Below are 17,602 nucleotides of genomic sequence, written 5' to 3'. Positions count from 1 at the left end.
AAACTCCCCTACAATTGTATGGGAGTGGGAAGTTGCTGTGACGTGGAGAATTATTCCATGTCACTTTTGGTTAAAGTGTAAAAGAACTCTTTTATACTATTTTTTTCCTCTTCCCAGCATTGCAAAAACAAAAAGACTAAGAGATCTCTCTTAAATTTGCTACCTTCTCAATTCCATGTAATCGGTCCCACAAATCGGATCTTCGCCACATACATAGCAAGGAATATTGTTTGGTGTTGTCCATTTGGTTTTTCTGAAAGAAAAGACTTTAAAGGTAAACCAGAGTCTTCCTCTATTATTTTGTTTTCTGTGTTTTTTAATTTCAAAAGGAAAAATCAAACCAAGCGATAAATCGCATCCGCTAGGGATTCAATCCCATCAAAAAGATATATATCGAGCAAGTTGAGAAGGCCCCACAACATAATTTAGATCTAGAAGACCTGACGGGGTAGCATTGAGACGTTACCAGAACATCTCAACACTCAAACGATGCATCCAACCAACTAACCATCCTCAAAGCATCTCAACGCTACGATGTTAAAGCATGCTTATTAACGCTTCACGTTGTAGCGTCTCAACGCCATTCATAGCGTCTTGACGCTACACGTTGTCCCTAGCGTCTCAATGTTGTCCTTAAATAATCTATAATAAAGACCTTCATGATGAATTGAAGGGAGAGCCTAGAGGGAGAATTGCAAAGTATTTCGAGGAAGAAGTGCAGTTTTGAAGATCGATTGTGGAGATTGAGTCGGGGACGATAAATCAACACGACGGGTTCACTTTCCGTCTCTTTTTCTTTTACTTTTCTAGTTGATCATGATCATGAGTAGCTGAATTCCCTTGTCTTGGGGATTGATGTAGCCATTGACGCTATGAATTCATTTTTTTGATTTTCTTGATTGAATGCATTTGTTCATTCTATTTATGTTTCTCTTTGCTTCATGCCTTTAATCTATTGGCCACAGATTAATTAATTGATCTTAGACTTGCAATCCTAAGCTTGGTAGATGTGGTTGAGACTTGAGAACTGGGATTCATAACTGAATGACTTTTAAGATTGATAGATTTAGAATTTCTTTAGAGGTCGTTAAGAGACTTGTTCATTAAAGCATTTACTTGTTACACAACTAGATAGAGATATTGGTTTTGTAATTTAGTAAGGAGATTTGGCATACACTCGGGAGAAGCAGTTGAGATTTTAGAGTTCTTGACCTATAGAATTTATAATATGTTCAATCTTGATAAATTAAATAATTTGTCCATAGATTCGATCGGTGAAATCTATTCTGTAAGATCGTTCTTCCCATTGAATTTACATTCTTTAATAATTTATGTTAATTTGCCTTTATCATATTACAAATATTCCAATTTGATTTTCTAAATAAAATTGGGCAACAGTATTTGTGGTAATTGAGTGATCTAGAAACCTAATAGTGACAACGATATCAGTATTGACTTACCACTTTATTAAAACTTGACCTGTGCACTTGCGGTTAACAATTTCTCCTACAAGTTTTTTGCGCCATTACCACGGATTGACAATTATTTAGTTTCACTCAAAATGGTGGAGAAATTGTTTGATCTTAATTTAGATTTTTGTTCTTTTATTTATTTTATTGATTGTGAGATTATTTTTATATTCTACACGAAATTTTATGCGCAAAGATAGATGCATCTTTATTTCCATTTAATCCTGAAGTTGAAAGAACTTGCACAATCGAAAGGAAAAAAGGGAAAAGGTTGAAGATATCGACGATTCGTTCGATTCATTTGAGAATCATCATTCACCTAAACCAATCTTGCAACAACCTCAAATGGTGCAGGATCATAAAACCATTACAGAATATTGTCAGCCAAACTTCCCTGACAATATTGGGATAACCAATTTGCCAATTAATGCAAATAATGTTGAGCTCAAACCTAGTTTGATACAAACGGTTTGAGAGAGTCCTTTTAGGGGTAATGCCACAGATGATCCAGACGGTCATTTAACAACATTTTTGGATATTTGTGTTATAGTAAAAATGAATGGAGTTATGGATGATGTTATTTGCTTACACCTTTTCCCTTTTTTTTTTTGCAGGACAAAGCTAGAGATTGGCTACGATCTCTAAGGGAGTATCACCACTTGGCATGAGATGGTCCAAACATTCCTTGCAAATTTTTTTCCACCTGCCAAAATAGCTTAACTCAGAACGAAAATTGGATCATTCAAACAATATGACTTCGAACAAATAGTTTGAAGCTTGTGAGCGATATAAGGAACTCTTGAGAAAATTCTAACAGCATGGTTATACGACATGGTTGCAAACACATATGTTTTATAATGGATTGAATGGACAGACAAGGTCCATATTGGATGCTGCAGCTGGAAGAACTTTGCTATCCAAAATACCTGACAATGCTCACCTATTGTTATAGGACATAGCAGCTAACAACTATATGTCGCAGAGTGAGAGTTTTACTGCAAAGCAAGTTGCTGAAATTTATGATGTTAATGAGGTAAGTGTTCTAAAAGCTAAAGTTGATGTTTTGAATAGTGTTGTTTCACGACTTTCAAGACCAGGAACTTCTGGATCAAAAGAGTTAATGGCAGCTGCAAACATATATTCTTTTTATGTAGAGCCAACCATTGAGCAAGCTCAATATGTCAACAACAAAAACTTTGACTATAGAGGGAATCAGACTCAGATTTCGTTGTTGACAAATTATCATCCAAGATTGAGAAATCATGAAAATTTTTCTTACTCCAACAATAGGAATGTTTAGCATCCACCAAAACACGTTACACCTTAGTTGAACGAAAAGATATCATCCCTTGAGGAAATACTTGGTAGTTTCATCACTGAATCTAGAAGTTAGGCCAGTTGAATTGAAAAACAAATAGGAAATATGGAAGAGAAAATTGATGAAAATACAATAGCCATCAAGAATATTGAGGTGTATATTGGGCAAATGGCTAACACTTTGAATGTTATGCAGAAAGGAAAATTTCCAAGCGATACTAAGGTGAACCTAATTGAGTATTGCAAGGCAATGACTTTGAGAAGTGGAAGACAACTCTAAGAGCTAGAACATGAAGCAATTGACGAGCCAATAATCTATATTGAGGAGAAAGACAATTCAAACGAGAGAGAGAAGGAAGCACCACCAACACTTGAGGCTCAAAAGCCTACTAGTTCTACTCTTCCTACTCATCCTAATAATTTACTTTATCCTTCACGTTTTCAAAAGAAAAAACTTGATGCTCAACTGAAAAAAATTTATTGGATATATTTAAAAAGCTTAACATTAATATTTCTTTTGCATATGCAGGGAGTTTTTCTTCTCCATGCAATCTTGGTATTTATGGTTTTAGAGCTTTATGTGATTTGGGTGCATTAATTTAATTCCTTTATCTTTGTGCAGAAAATTAAATATTGGAGAAATTAAGTCGACCACTGTAATGATCTAGTTAGCTGATAAATCGACTACGCACCCTTTTGGAGTCATTGAAAACGTGTTGATAAAAGTCGGCAAATTCATCCTTCTAGTAGATTTTTATGTTATGGCAACTGGGTGGATTTTAATCGATGTAGAACAAAGGGAGCTCACCATCCGGGTCCAAGATGAGAAAGAAGTATTCAAAGTCACAAAGTACTTTAAAATGAAAAAGTCTACACATGAAGAGGTCAATGGAGGAAACAATAAATTTCAACCTCCTTGAATAAGTGACTTAAGCTTCGTTTAGCTACCGACGTTAAATAAAGCACCTAATGGGAGGAAATCCATATTTTCTTCTTTTGCTTTTATTTATTATTATATTCATTAGTATTTTTTATTTTTATTTTTATGGACTTCATTAACTTGTTTTATTTTTATTTATTTATTTATTTTATTATTTATTAAATTATTTTTCTTTTCGTTTCAGATAATTAAAAAAAGTGATTAAAAAGGGTGATTAAAAAAATGAAATTTCTATTCCATTTCTCCCCCTCTTTTCTTCCCCTCTCAATTTCTTCCAAATTTCTATTCCATTCTTCCATATTCCCTCATATCCACTCTATTGTTGCAGCATTATTTCACATTCAAGGAGGAAGGAAGGCATTTTCGAGGTTTTTGAAGCTACATCCATGGATATTTATTCTCTTTACTTTTTGACAAATTTTGACTAATTCGAACTCGATTTTGTGTTGCCCATGCAACTGTATGCTTGGATAGAGTTCTTATTGACGGAGATAGATTAATTTGTGGAGAAATCAAAATTAGCCTAGCATTAGATTTGTTCTTGTGCCATGAGCCCAAGCGTGCTAGACATGTCACATCATCAAAGGTAACTTTGATCCCACCACCTTGTTTCAAAAGCGGCCGCTGATTTATATCACTGGTATGTGTGGAGCGTACGATAATTCAAGAGCGAAGCTTGGCACCATGTGAGATTCATCAACCTTGCATTTTTAATAACATTGTACAGCGTGGTTGGGGGGAGTTTGTTAAAAAACCTGAACCTGTAGTGGTCCTAGTTACACGAATTTTATGGTAACATTATAGATGACGACCGTCATTTGTATATTTGTGGCCATCACATCCCTTTTGACCATGATACTATAAATCAGTATTATCGCTTGCTCGGGTTCGAGCGGGATGAATAGAACCGTTATGCTAGTGAGCAGTTAGATGTCCATCAAATGAAATCATTCATTTTATTTACATTTGGGACAATGTAAGTTTTAAGTTTGGGGTGTTGAGTAATTCTAGTCTATAATAATTTTGTTTTTTCTGTGATGTGGATTTGTAGAGTAATTATGGTTTGTAATAGTTTTATTTTTTCTCTCATGTGGATCTGTATAAATTGATGGGATGATTGTTGCTCTAATTCATGTATGCTGATTTTCTTTTTTAAACTTTGAATTATGATTAATACCCCTGAATATTTGATATGTTATGAATGCATCTTTGGGTCGATTCGTTATGGAATGAAAGCGATAAGAATGATCGTTTTTCTTAAAAGTTATATGATGGTATCTCATTGAAATTTTTGATTGAAAATGCACTTGACTTGATGCAATTTACACACCCAAGTAAGGTTTTTGAGTCTATCAGTAACCCATTACATCTTTCTCTACTTAATTTTATTCTTGTGTGTGATCAAACCTAGCATAATTATTCTAGAACTTGCTTGTGAATGCATTTTATGACCACTTATTTGGAGAGATGTTTTAATGTGATAAAGGCAATTTAGGCTTACCCTATGTTTGACTTCTAAAAAGTCCACCTTTCACTATATTTTCCTGTAGTAAGCCAACTTTGAGCCTAATTTCCTATTTTTCTTCTTGTTTAGTACACCATTTTGAAACCTTGAGGTCTTTTTATTGTTTTATCTTAAATGTTTCCGTATGGTCAAGACAAAGGAGAAAATATTGCACGGTAATATATTAAAACTTATCGTTATGCAAGTTATATGTTGAAGAGAAGAAAAATGAGGTGGTGATTAACATTGAAAAAAAAAACTATTATCATTTGGAGAATTATGGTCTAAAATTTTAGCTGATACAAAAAAGTCATTTGGAGGTTATTTTTTCAAAAAAAAAAAAAAAAAGTCAATCAATTTTACGTCTCCAAAATATTTAGTACTCGAAGATATGGGTGGACAGTTCAAGATGCCAGGAATACGATGTACTTTATGTTATTATGCAATTTAATAGCTCTGTTGTCTTGATTATTGAGCCTATAAATTTCCTTATCCCACCTTTACATAATCCCCGCTACAACAATTATTAAAGTCCCTTTGATTTTTGCAATTTATTCATCTACAAGTGGGAAAATTTGATTCATTTGCAAGCCTATGGTAATAACATGTTATGTTTGGTTTTGAGAGTAAAAAGAACCCTAAATCATATTGAGATATTGGAGTGAATTCTATGAGGGTGTCAAGTCCTTTGCATTGAATTTCAAGAAATTGATTAGATGCTTGAGTTCTTTTACAAATTATATCTTATCATGGCTTATTTCTTGATTGTCATTTGATTCATCTCATAGACACATTATTAATTTTTAACTTTACTTGTATTTTTTGGTATTGAGAAGAAGGAAAATAAAGTATAAAGGGGAGTTGGTATAATGAATAACATGTACGTGAGCATGACTTGGATTAATTAACTATAAAAAAATGTACACCCATAATTATCCTTGATTGTTTGATATTAGATTGCTATATTTGCTTGAGGACAAGCAAAATGTTAAGTTTGGGGGTGTTGATAGCCCCTCATATGGGCAATATTTTATAATCATTATGATTGAATTAATTGTTACTTTCTGTTTCTTTATGATCAATTTACGCGCATAAATGTTATTTTGTAGAATTAAGGATCAAGAAGAATTGGGACATCGAACTCATTAAATAGAATGAAAGGTCATAGCCCGAGCAAGTTAAGAAGACCCCATAACAAACTTTAGAGCTAGAAGACTCGAGGGGTTAGCGTTGAGATGCTACCAGAGCGTCTCAACGCTCAAATGATGCAACCAGCCAACTGACCAGCAAGGGTAGCATTGAAACGCTACCTCAGAGCGTCTCAACGCTATGATGTTGAAGTGTATTTATAAACGCTTCACGTCGTAGCGTCTCAATGCCGATCATAGCGTCTCAACGCTACGACGCTAGGATCCATTTTTTCCAGCACTTAGGGCACATCGTTGAGACGCTGTCCCTATCATCTCAACGTTGTCCTGAAATAATATATAAATAAGGACCTTCATGATTAATTGAATGGAGAGCCCATAAGGAGAACTACAAATTATTTCGAGGAAAAGGCCGAGTTTTGAAGATCGATTGTGGAGATTGAGTTAGGAATGATCAATCAACACGACATATTCACTTTTTGTCTCTCTTTTTTATTTTTTGCTAGTTTGATCGTGAACATGTGATACAAATCTATTTGTGACCAATTATATGTACACAAAGGAGTAATTACTACAAGAAAGTCAAGGAAAATTCAAGAGGTTTTCACACTACATCTTCAAGAGATGGTTAATCCAAAAGAACCAATAAACAGTTTTGAGTCCAAAATTCTTTACAATGTTACTTTAATGAGTCAATAAGAGAATGAAGCAATGATGACATAGGAAAAGTTGTCTATTTTAAGATATGACACTGAGGACAAAAAAAAGTGTGTATAATTGTGAACTGGTGCCTTTGCAGATTGCATCTCTTGGGAGTTTGTGAAGTCAAAGATTGTCAAACCATTATTCAAACGTGAAGCACCTCCTACATTAGATTTCCAAGACAATTTAAAGTCATTCTACATTTTTTGTTATGCATTTAAGCGTCTAGATTAATGTGCAATCACATATTAATTTGCATGTCTTATTTTCTTCAATTTGCATTAAATAGGATTTTGAAATACTTTTGGTATTTCTTTGTTGAACAACCATTTGGCCTATTTAAAGGCTTGTAATGCTGTTGATATGAGGATTATTCAGATTTGACATATTGAAATCAAGAACTTTTGTTCCTTAGCACATTTGGTGTTGTCTCTTTCAAATCTTGCTTTAGGTTTGATGTTAAACTGATTCATTGGATTAGTCTCGATCAAGCTTTGGAGTGAGTTGCTTAGAATCTAGGAGTGACCATCATGGATTCTAGGTTTTATCTTAGAGTGATTCATCTTCTAACCTTACTCTTGGTTGCAATCACTCGGTTAAGTTAGCTATTTTTGTGAAAGTTTGCAAAGATCCTAAAAGTACCTCTAACTTTGTAAACCCGAGCAACCTTCGCGCTTATCATTTTGTATCAGAGCACTTGGTCGACATCCTTTGGCCGACTTTAAAGGTGAAATATCTTTGCTTTATGTAATTTTATTTTCTGTCATTTTCTTTTTCGAAAGTAGTTTCTTACAAAGCATGACAAGTCATACTACAACTTGCCTTGAAATTCTTGTATTTTTCTCTTGGATCATAAGAAAAAAAAGAAGCAAAAAAATCAGAAGCAAAAGAAAAATAGAAGTAGAAGAAACAAAATTCAATAGTAAAAGAAAGAAAACAGTAGCAAAAAAAAAACATTTGAAGATTCGAGACACATAAAAAAATTTCATCATTGTTAGTGTTTCGTTCAAATTGTCGAGTTGTTGATTCTAAGATTGAGTCACTCTAGTCTTAGTTTGTGAGAGTTGATCCCTGAATTAGTTATATCAAGCTTTAAGTAAGGTTGCACCAAAATTTAAGCTAACCCTTGCATCTTTGACCTAGTACCAAAAGCCTACCCAAGTGATAAACACGAGTATCCTTAGTAAAATCTTAGTGAGAAGATTGGAAAAGGTTCTTACTATTATTATTGTTATTTTTTATAACAAAATGTCACAGGAAGGAGTACCACAAATACCATAAGATCCTATGACTATTCTTCAAGCAATCCAAGGTATGATGGAAATGATGAAGGAGGATGGGCAAGAAAGAATGACACATCAACAGAGAGAAGAACGAGTCTTACAAGAATGACACCTCCAAGTTGTCTTTCTTACATGAGTAAGAAAGACAACTTGGAGGAAGAGGAAATGTCAGAGGAAGTGGAAGAAATAACTCTGTCAATGTTATGAAGCCTAGAATTAGTTAAATTAAAATAGAGATGGCGAAGTTAAACTCAAAATTCCACCTTTTATTGGACCGGCGGATCCCGAGGCTTACTTGCAATGAGAAAGGAAGATAGAGCATGTGTTTGATTCCTATACATATAGTAAGAATAAGAAGATGAGACTTGCCATTACTGAATTCATCAATCATGCAAGTGAATAGTATAAACATCTTGAGTCCGAAAAAATAAGGAATGAGGATGATCCAATAGAAACTTGGGAAGAACTCAAAAAAGCCATGAGAAAGAGGTATGCTCCAAAAAAATTATAAAAAATATATTTGCAAACTAAATTGCAAGCTTTGAGGCAGGAAACAAAAAGTGTTGCTGAGTATTATCAAGAGATGAAATTTTTATGGAAAAAGTACAAATTTGAGAAGAAGAGAAAGATACCATGTCTAGATTTTTTGGAGGTCTAAATATGGAAATTATTCATCTGGTTGATATAAATCTACCACCTTACTTAGAAGACATGTATAACCATGCTATCAAAATTGAAGATCCTACAAAAGGAATAAATTGATGCAACCAAAAGGAAAGTTTGGTGCTACCAAACAAGTGGAGATTGAGAGCTACAATACTAAAAAAAATGAAGCTCCAAAGGAGATAAGGGACATGACTAATTATTTAAAATGTTGAAAGTGCAAAGGGTTTGGACACATCAGCAAAGAATATGTCAATAAAGAAGTCATGTTGATAAGAAATGTTGTAGTTGATTCAAACGATGGTTGTGAGGAATATGATGCAAAATTTGAGGAAGAATCTAAAGCACATGTTGATGAATTTATTGAAGAACATAGCAAAGATTCTCATGAGAATGAAAGTGAGTTGAATACAAAGGTAAATGGAGAAAAAGACGTAAGAGAAAAGAAATTCAAATGAGAAAGAAGGGAAAAGAGTAAGCTCCAATCTCCAATCCATTTGTCCTTATAGGCCAAAATTAATGAATGCATTGAACAAGGACCCCCTACTATCAAGCTCACATATTTTATCCTAGTTCTTGTACTTTTCAAAGTTTTTTGCAGGAAATTTTAACGCTTCAAATCAAGTGTGGTCTAATATAGGTAACGATGGAAGCTATGATTAAGTCAATGAGAGTTATCCTATCATTTTCTCATGATCTTAAGATTGTCTTACAAGGTAAGTATAAAATAGATCTTGATTTTGAAGATAATAACTTGCTTCCTTGTTGAGTAGGTAACCATGGCAAACGAAGCCTAAGGAGAAAAGAATTGTGGAAAACTACTTGTTCAAGAAGTCTTTTAAACAATTCCATGGTGAAGAAGACAGGTTGTTGTGTTGGAGAATGCAAATGCAAAGTACCACGTGGAGGAAAAATAAATTAAAGCACAATGTCAACAAACCAAGTGAGTGTGTTTGGAAGCACTTTTGGAAGGAACAAAGAGTTTGCCCAAGTACTCCAAACCAAAGAAGACCAAGAATATCAATATTACGTCAAGACTGCAAGGTTGCACTTCAAGGACTTCAACAAGTTGTGTAAACTCAAGCACCCACAAGGAAGAACGAATAAAAGAAATGACATGTCCATGGAAGAAAATCATAAATCACCCATGAGGTAAGGGATAACTTTTTAAGGCTTATCATTGAACTAACTTGATTCATTTTTATGTAGGAAATGAAGACCTTTATTGGAGGACAAATTCTTTTAAAGAAAGAGGGGATGATACAAATCCATTTGTGACCAAATACATGTACACGAAGGAGCAATTACTACAAGAAAAGGCAAGGAAGATTCAAGAGGTTTTCACGCTACATCTTCAAGAGATGGTTAATGCACAAGAACTAACAAAGAGTTTTGAGCTCGAAATTCTTTATAATGTTACTTCAATGAGTCAAGAAGAGAATGGAGCAAATATGGCAGGGGAAAAGTTGTCTATTTTAAGATATGGCACTGAGGACAAAAAAAACTGTGTAGAATTGTGAACTGGTGCCTTTGCAGATTGCACCTCTTGGGAGTTTGTGAAGTCAAAGCTTGTCAAACATCATCCAAACGTGAAGTGCCTCCTACATTAGATTTCCAAGAAAACTTAAAGTCATTCTACATTTTTTTTCTACATTTAAGCATCTAGATTAATGTGCAATCAAGTTTTAGTTTGCATGTCTTATTTTCTTCAATTTGCATTAAATAGGATTTTGAAAGACTTTTGGTATTTCTTTGTTGAATGACCATTTGGTCTATTTAAAGGCTTGTAATGCTCTTGATATGAGGATTATTCAGTTTTGACATGTCGAAATGAAGAACTTTTGTTCCTTAACACATTGGGTGTTGTCTCTTCCAAATATTGTTTTAGGTTTGATGTTAAATCGATTCATTGTATTAGTATCGATCGAGCTAATTCTGGAGTGACCATCATAAATTCCCTAGATTTCTAGGTTTGATCTTAGAGTGATTCATCTTCTAACCTTACTCTTGGTTAGAATCTTCAATAGGTTAGCTATTTTTGTGAAAGTTTGCAAGGATCCTAGAAGGACTTCTAGGTCTATAAACTCGAACAACCTTCATACTTATCAACATGAGTAGCTAAATTTCCTTATCTTAGAAATTGTAGCTATTGACATTTATGGATTGAATGTTTGATTTTCTTGATTGAATGCATTTGTTTATTTTATTTATATTTCTCTTTACTTCATGGCTTTAATTGACTGGTCATCGATTTATTGATCTTAGACTTGCAATCTTACTCTCGGGAGAGGTAGTTGAGAGTTGAGAACTAGGATCATAACTGAATGGGTTTTAAGATCGATAGATTTAGAATTTGTTTAGAGGTTTTTAGGAGATTTGTTCATTAAAGCCTTTACTTGTTACAAAACTAGACAGAGATATTGTTTCGTAATTTAGTAAGGAGATTTGGTTTGCGCTCGGGATAGCCAGTTAAGATCGATAGACTTACAATTTGTTTAAACAGAGTTCTTGGCCTATAGAATTTATAATTTGTTCAATCTTGATTAATTAAATAATTGGTCCACAGATTCGATGGGTGAAATCGATTCCCTAAGATACGTTCTTCCCATTGAATTTAGATTCTTTAATAGTTTATGTTAATTTGCCTTTATCATAGTACAATATTCCAATTTGATTTTCTAAATAAAATTGGGCAAAAGTATTTGTGGTAATTGAGTGATCTAGAAATCCAATCCTAAGAATGATATTGGTATTGATTTACCGCTTTATTAAAACTTGACCCGTACACTTGCGGCTAGCAATTGCTTCTACAATGAGGTGTCAGCTGACGTAGAATTTCATGAGTTACTTTTTGATGATGTGACAGCTAACATGGAAGATGATGTGACATCTTATGATCAAGATATGATGACATGGCGCTGAACAGATATATTTGCTGACGTGGTGATGAAAATTATGATGTCGGGACGAATCACAACTCGACACGTGGCAGTATTAAAATGGATATATTTGAAATTTTTATTATATTAATAATTTCAAATCTTAGGCCAATCGGAGCACGACACATGACACCATGCATGAACCGTCCCAACGATCAACATGCAAAATTTTTATCTATGTGTTGTGAGATTTCATCTTTTATTTACTATTTGGGAGAGTTTTAGTGTATTATAAATCTTAATTTCCACATTTATTTGGGTTTAGTTTTTGAACCCGGTAAAAAGAATAGAGTGAGGTTTTTGATCTTTATCACAGGAACAAAGTTGGGTTTAGTTCTAGATCTCATAAAAAGAGTGATTTGTAACGTTTGGTCTTGAATCCGTAAAAGGAATGAGCTTGCGATCTTAAACCCATAAAAATATTGTGTTTAGTGGAAAATCTCGAGAGGTTCTCAAGGAGTGAAGTACGTCGAGGGATGGCCAAACCACTATAAATCTCTCAGCATAAATATTTTTTGTAACCTATATTTTTTATTTATTGCAATTTATTTTTCAAGTATATTTTCTTTTATTGCAAATAATTGTTGTGCTTATCTCGAATGTTTGTTTTATGATATTTTTGTTAGTATAAATTGTACATATATCATTTTGACATAAAAAGTTCAATTAATTATTTTATTTAAACTTAAAATTGAAAAAGTTTAGTAAATTAATCTTCAATATTATTCATCCCCTCTAATATAGTCATGTCGATCCAACAACATCGACGTAACTGAACAGCAAGCAAATGAGAGGGATGTAAATAAGCACATAACAATCTACAAGAAAAGATTCAGAGAAATAAAAGGGGAGGTATATCTACGTTATTGCTAATACCCACTGCCCAACATCGAATTTCTGCTACAGCCAAACAGACACGATTATCTTCCGAAACACTCAAATTTTCTATCCTACAACTTCTGTTACTTCAAGAAACAATAAAATCAGTTTTTAAAACAAATATTAGGTAAATCTTATCTCTACGTCTTTACGCTCTATGTAGATATAAAGATCTTAAAGCCAATCAAAGTTTGACATATATTTCTATGTGTTTCCCAACAATAAAAACACCAGGAGCTGAAGTATGTTGATCAAGCATTTAAGAACACTCAATAATAAAAATGAACCTTACTCAACAGTAGAAGGAGCTTTGATACTCAAGAAATGAAGTTGGTACGCAAAAGAATTTAACCTCTCCAAAGAGGGTTTAGCTCAAATACATCATAAAATAGTTCCAAAACAAATGAAAACTACAACCCATAAAGAAAATTAGGAGAAATTTGCTGCTGACCTCGAAAGTTCTTGATGCTCGAACAGTGCTTAAACGACCAAGCCTAAAATACTTAAAATGAGTGAACGTTTTATACTGTTTGAAATAATACTCATAGATGACTAATTCTCAAAATTACAACAATAATTCAGCATTGAATACACATGTAAACCCAAGCTACGGTAGTCAAAACAATAACAAATTCTTCTTAATGATACCAAAATAACTCTCTCATGAGAGTTACCGGTTACTCACTTATTGAGTAAAATTGAGAACATTTGGTTACAAAACAATTCATATGGAGACATCTTTATCAATTGCTATAACCTCTTAGTGTATACTTGGACTTCTGCTGGCATTATATTGTTAAGACAATAATAAGAAAATTTTAATTCAGATTATTCATTTTAAATTTCCAAATAATGGTGTCTAATACCAAAAGTATATTTGGATCCTCTATACATATGCACACACATATACACACAATATTTCACGGTGGAGATTCTAACTTTTCTAACTTCCGAGAGAATATACGTCTTAACTAGTTGAACTATGCTCAGGTTAGCTCCGAAAATATTATTATTTTGGTTGGATGGCTTCCATTTTCAATTAGCTACCATAAACTGTCAATAACCTAAAGTGGTTCCCTACATTTTACTTCAAATGATTGATAAATGATATATATTCATCCAACATGGCAAATAGCAAATGACAATTAGTACCGTAAAATCAAAGCATACAATAAGAAACTTTTAAGGGGCCATTTGTTTCGTGGGAATTTGAGGTTCATGATGGACGAGTATCTAGATTCCCACGTTTGTTTGACAAGAATCTAAGATACTCGAGAATGTTGAGATGTCCGGGTATCCTAGGATGTCCATACGGGAGACATCTTACGAGTTTTGGATGCCCTTCTGAAACATAGGTTTCCAAGATTCCTGTGTTGAGAGCATCTACTTTTTTCAATTTTTGTCCTTCATTATTTTCTCCATATATTTTCTTTCATCAATTTTTTTAATTTTTCCTCAAAAAATTCTTTATTTTAAAATTTTAAATTTATAATTAAAATAATTCAATGTACTCATGCTCCAATAAAAAATTTTATGCTATTAGTATATTTGTACATTAGATTTACATGTAAAATAAATTGTAATTAAATTATATAAACCTTCATTTATTTTTAATATTTTGAAGGAATTACATTATTCATAATATTTATTATCATAAATATATAATTTTAAAGCAACATTTTTTTTACCACCAACATACCTATGGTATTTTTCCTCTTAAAAAATATAATGTGCTGATAGGCACCTAAGATAGCATAAATTATATGATTGTCTTTTTGAAAAAGTATTAAAGTTGAAAATGAAATATACAGGAGGAGATGGAACAACATCCAAGCTGTGACAACCTAGCAGCAATAACCTGCTTATCAGCTTTCCTTTTCATTACAAACAAAGTGATTTCAAAAGACAATTCTTTCTCTACTGCTTCTTGACGAATGATTGATAGGAATGGATTGCCTGAGCCTCCCTGCATCCCAATCCTGTCTTTCGATTATTAGTCGAGGTTGTGCTAGACTGATTTTTCTTAATCTTTTTGACGAGATAGAACGCAATAGAAACAAAGGCACAGGGAACGAGTTACCTACTAGAAAGGGGGCAAAATCACAGGTTTCATGGCCAAAATCACAGGTTTCATGAAGCTCACTCAGAAGCAGATGACCAAAATCTTTCCTAGAATTCTTAGTGGGGCTGTTGGACGATGGTTATAAGTTAATATGAATTAATTTGTTCTACAAAATAACATATAAAATATAATAAATTAATTCAAATAAATCTATTATATTAAATTAATTTATAAATTATATAAATATTCATAGGACATTTTTTAAATTTAAAACATTCTCAAGAATAAATCCTGCAAAACAAACGTGACTATCCAAATATTCCGAGATATCCTTATAAATTGTGCTTATCTAAAGATGCTAGACATCTAAAATTCTGGGCATCTGAAATTCCAGACATCTATAGATGTCGGACATTTACATTCTTGAAAGGGGTTAAAATTTCTTGGGAGGGATCACACATACATATAAGAGTTTTTATAAATGTAGTTAAAAATCCGAATTGAATTATAGGAGGGTCAAAAATCCTAATTTTCCCAAAGTATTCAACAACTTATTCAACAAAAATCATTGTAAAAGTATAAAAAAAAAAATTTGAGTTGACAATTTGGGATTATTCCTTTTGACATAGAAAAGATATAATTTTTTTTTTCATTTTAAAACATTAAATTGCTCTCAAGGTAGTAACTATCATTCGAGAGCATTGATTTTGCTATAAAAAATACAAACAAAATTATTAAAAGCATGCACATGATCCATGGCATGCACGAAATGGGAAACTTTCAAAACTAAAAATAAAAATGCTATGGAAAAAGATGGACTAATGGTTTCCATGAAACTCTTCGGCAGTAGAACCAATTAATCAGTTGATGGGCCATCAAGAGGAGCAACTTCAGCGCAGATTTTAGGGTTTTGCTTTCCGGAAATGGTGGGCTTCACATTTGCACACTGAGATGTAATCGGACCTTGACTTCCACTGTACGTCAGGTCAATATCAGCAACTTCTACACCCTCACATGGTATGCTTTTGCTGCAAACAAGTTTGACTGCGACTGGAGTAGCAGATGTGCCTTTGATATTTTTGAAGCTAACTTTACTGACCTTAATTTTTGATGGAACCTGAGCAGTAAAAAGAAAACATTATTGTCATATATAACTCAATTTTCCACTGTTTTTTTAAATACATTTTTCAGTTAATAATTAGTTGAACTAAATAAGGTACAATTTTAATACATACCTTTCGATTGCACTGATTCCATGGACAATATTCTTGGTCTATAATGACAGGATTACTGACGTTAACCATTTCAATATCTTCAAAATGCATGTCTGATGCTCCGAATGAACCAGCAGAATCCGGCCATGTTTTGATCCTGACACCGTTTGTAGTATCAATTAATTTGCATTTTTTTATTGTAACTCCTTCCACACCTTGTTCCCTGGTGTACTTGCCCAAACTTCCTATGGCAATGCCATGTCCTGGTCCACAAGTTACATCACTGATAGTTATTTGTTTGTTAGTATCTCCTACAGAGATACAATCATCTCCGGTTGCGATTTTTGTATTAAGAATGTTAATCCCTTCTGAACAACCAATGTGAATTCCATCGGTGTTGGGACTATTCCCTGGTGCAGTAATTGTCACATGTTGGAAGGTCAGATTTTTGCAGCCCAAAACATTGATATGGAAATTTTTGCTGTCCAAGGAAGTTATATCCTTCACTATTGAATTAGTGACGAAATTGAACTTCAAACTCTGTTCATTTGGAACAAATAAAAAGCTCTTAGTGTCAAAAGTATATAAATTAATTGAGATTACATATATTTAATAATAAACGATATTAGGCTATATTAATGTATATGTATGTATATATATTTATTTATTTAATGATTGAACACTTACCATGGCAAGCTTGGTGCATTCTTTCTTTTGGTGGCAATCATTCTTTGCCCAAGCTGCTTTTCCTTGGCATCAAAAGTTCCAGTGCCTGACAATGTCAATTGATCGATATAATCCAACGTAATCCACCCTTCTCCTTTCACTTCGCTCGGAGCTTGTAAAATCCCATCTACTTGGACCTCAATAGGACTCTTACAAGGGCCTTTGAGGCTGGCTCCACTTAATAGGTAAATTCCTTTTGGAATCAGTAATTTACTTGGAGTGATTGATGCACATGCTTCTTTCCATGCAGTTGCTAAAGCCTGTAGAGTGAATTACTTCATCAAATAAACGTTTATTGTATAAATTAAAATGGTCTATCAAATTAATTATATACACTTACTTGAGTAACATCAGTGTTGGTTTGGCACCATACTTGAGTATATCAAAAACACCCGCACCAGGTGACATTTAGCAGTAGACGCTAAAAGTAACAATAACAGTAACGCTACAAAGTTTGATGTAATAAATCCCATTCCTTATGTGCCTTCAAGCTTCTTATCTTCTATAGTCCTAATTGCTAACTTAGAAATTAGTATGAATGTTCCTCTTTATATATGTGAAGAATAACATTATTGGAAATTATCCCCGATTCCTATGAGCTAAATTTATCAAAATCATTGAGAGGTTGAAGTTAAACATTGCTTGCCTATTATTGGCATTTGCTTTGTTATTGGAACGACTACTTTTCTCTTAGTCACTTCACAAATTCATTCCGTAATTTGTATCCGAGACAAACCTGCTTTTTACTAAAAAAAA

At 33.3% G+C, this 17,602-nt stretch overlaps 1 protein-coding gene and 1 long non-coding RNA gene across 2 annotated transcripts; one reads left to right on the top strand and one right to left on the bottom strand.

Moving 5' to 3' along the window:
• Window positions 1-249: 249 nt before the first annotated feature.
• LOC148207595 (uncharacterized) lies at window positions 250-4,713 on the top strand. Its single transcript, XR_015787784.1, has 3 exons — window positions 250-774; window positions 2,084-2,502; window positions 2,983-4,713. It is a non-coding gene; the product is annotated as an uncharacterized LOC148207595 (long non-coding RNA).
• Window positions 4,714-15,483: 10,770 nt separating this feature from the next.
• LOC148207594 (exopolygalacturonase-like) lies at window positions 15,484-17,106 on the bottom strand. The gene is made up of 3 exons (XM_088118405.1): window positions 16,808-17,106; window positions 16,142-16,660; window positions 15,484-16,023 (listed from the first exon to the last, which is right to left on the bottom strand). Exons 1-3 carry the CDS (start codon window positions 16,808-16,810, stop codon window positions 15,763-15,765), a joined length of 783 nt encoding a protein of 260 aa, XP_087974531.1. The 5' UTR covers window positions 16,811-17,106; the 3' UTR covers window positions 15,484-15,762.
• Window positions 17,107-17,602: the final 496 nt, after the last annotated feature.

Source organism: Momordica charantia, unplaced genomic scaffold (assembly GCF_013281855.1).
Source record: "Momordica charantia cultivar OHB3-1 unplaced genomic scaffold, Mcharantia_2.0 BLBB01000128.1, whole genome shotgun sequence".
In the NCBI taxonomy this organism is placed as follows: domain Eukaryota; kingdom Viridiplantae; phylum Streptophyta; class Magnoliopsida; order Cucurbitales; family Cucurbitaceae; genus Momordica; species Momordica charantia.
Note: the sequence above shows the minus strand (reverse complement) of the source record. Positions and strands in the feature narration are given on the sequence as shown.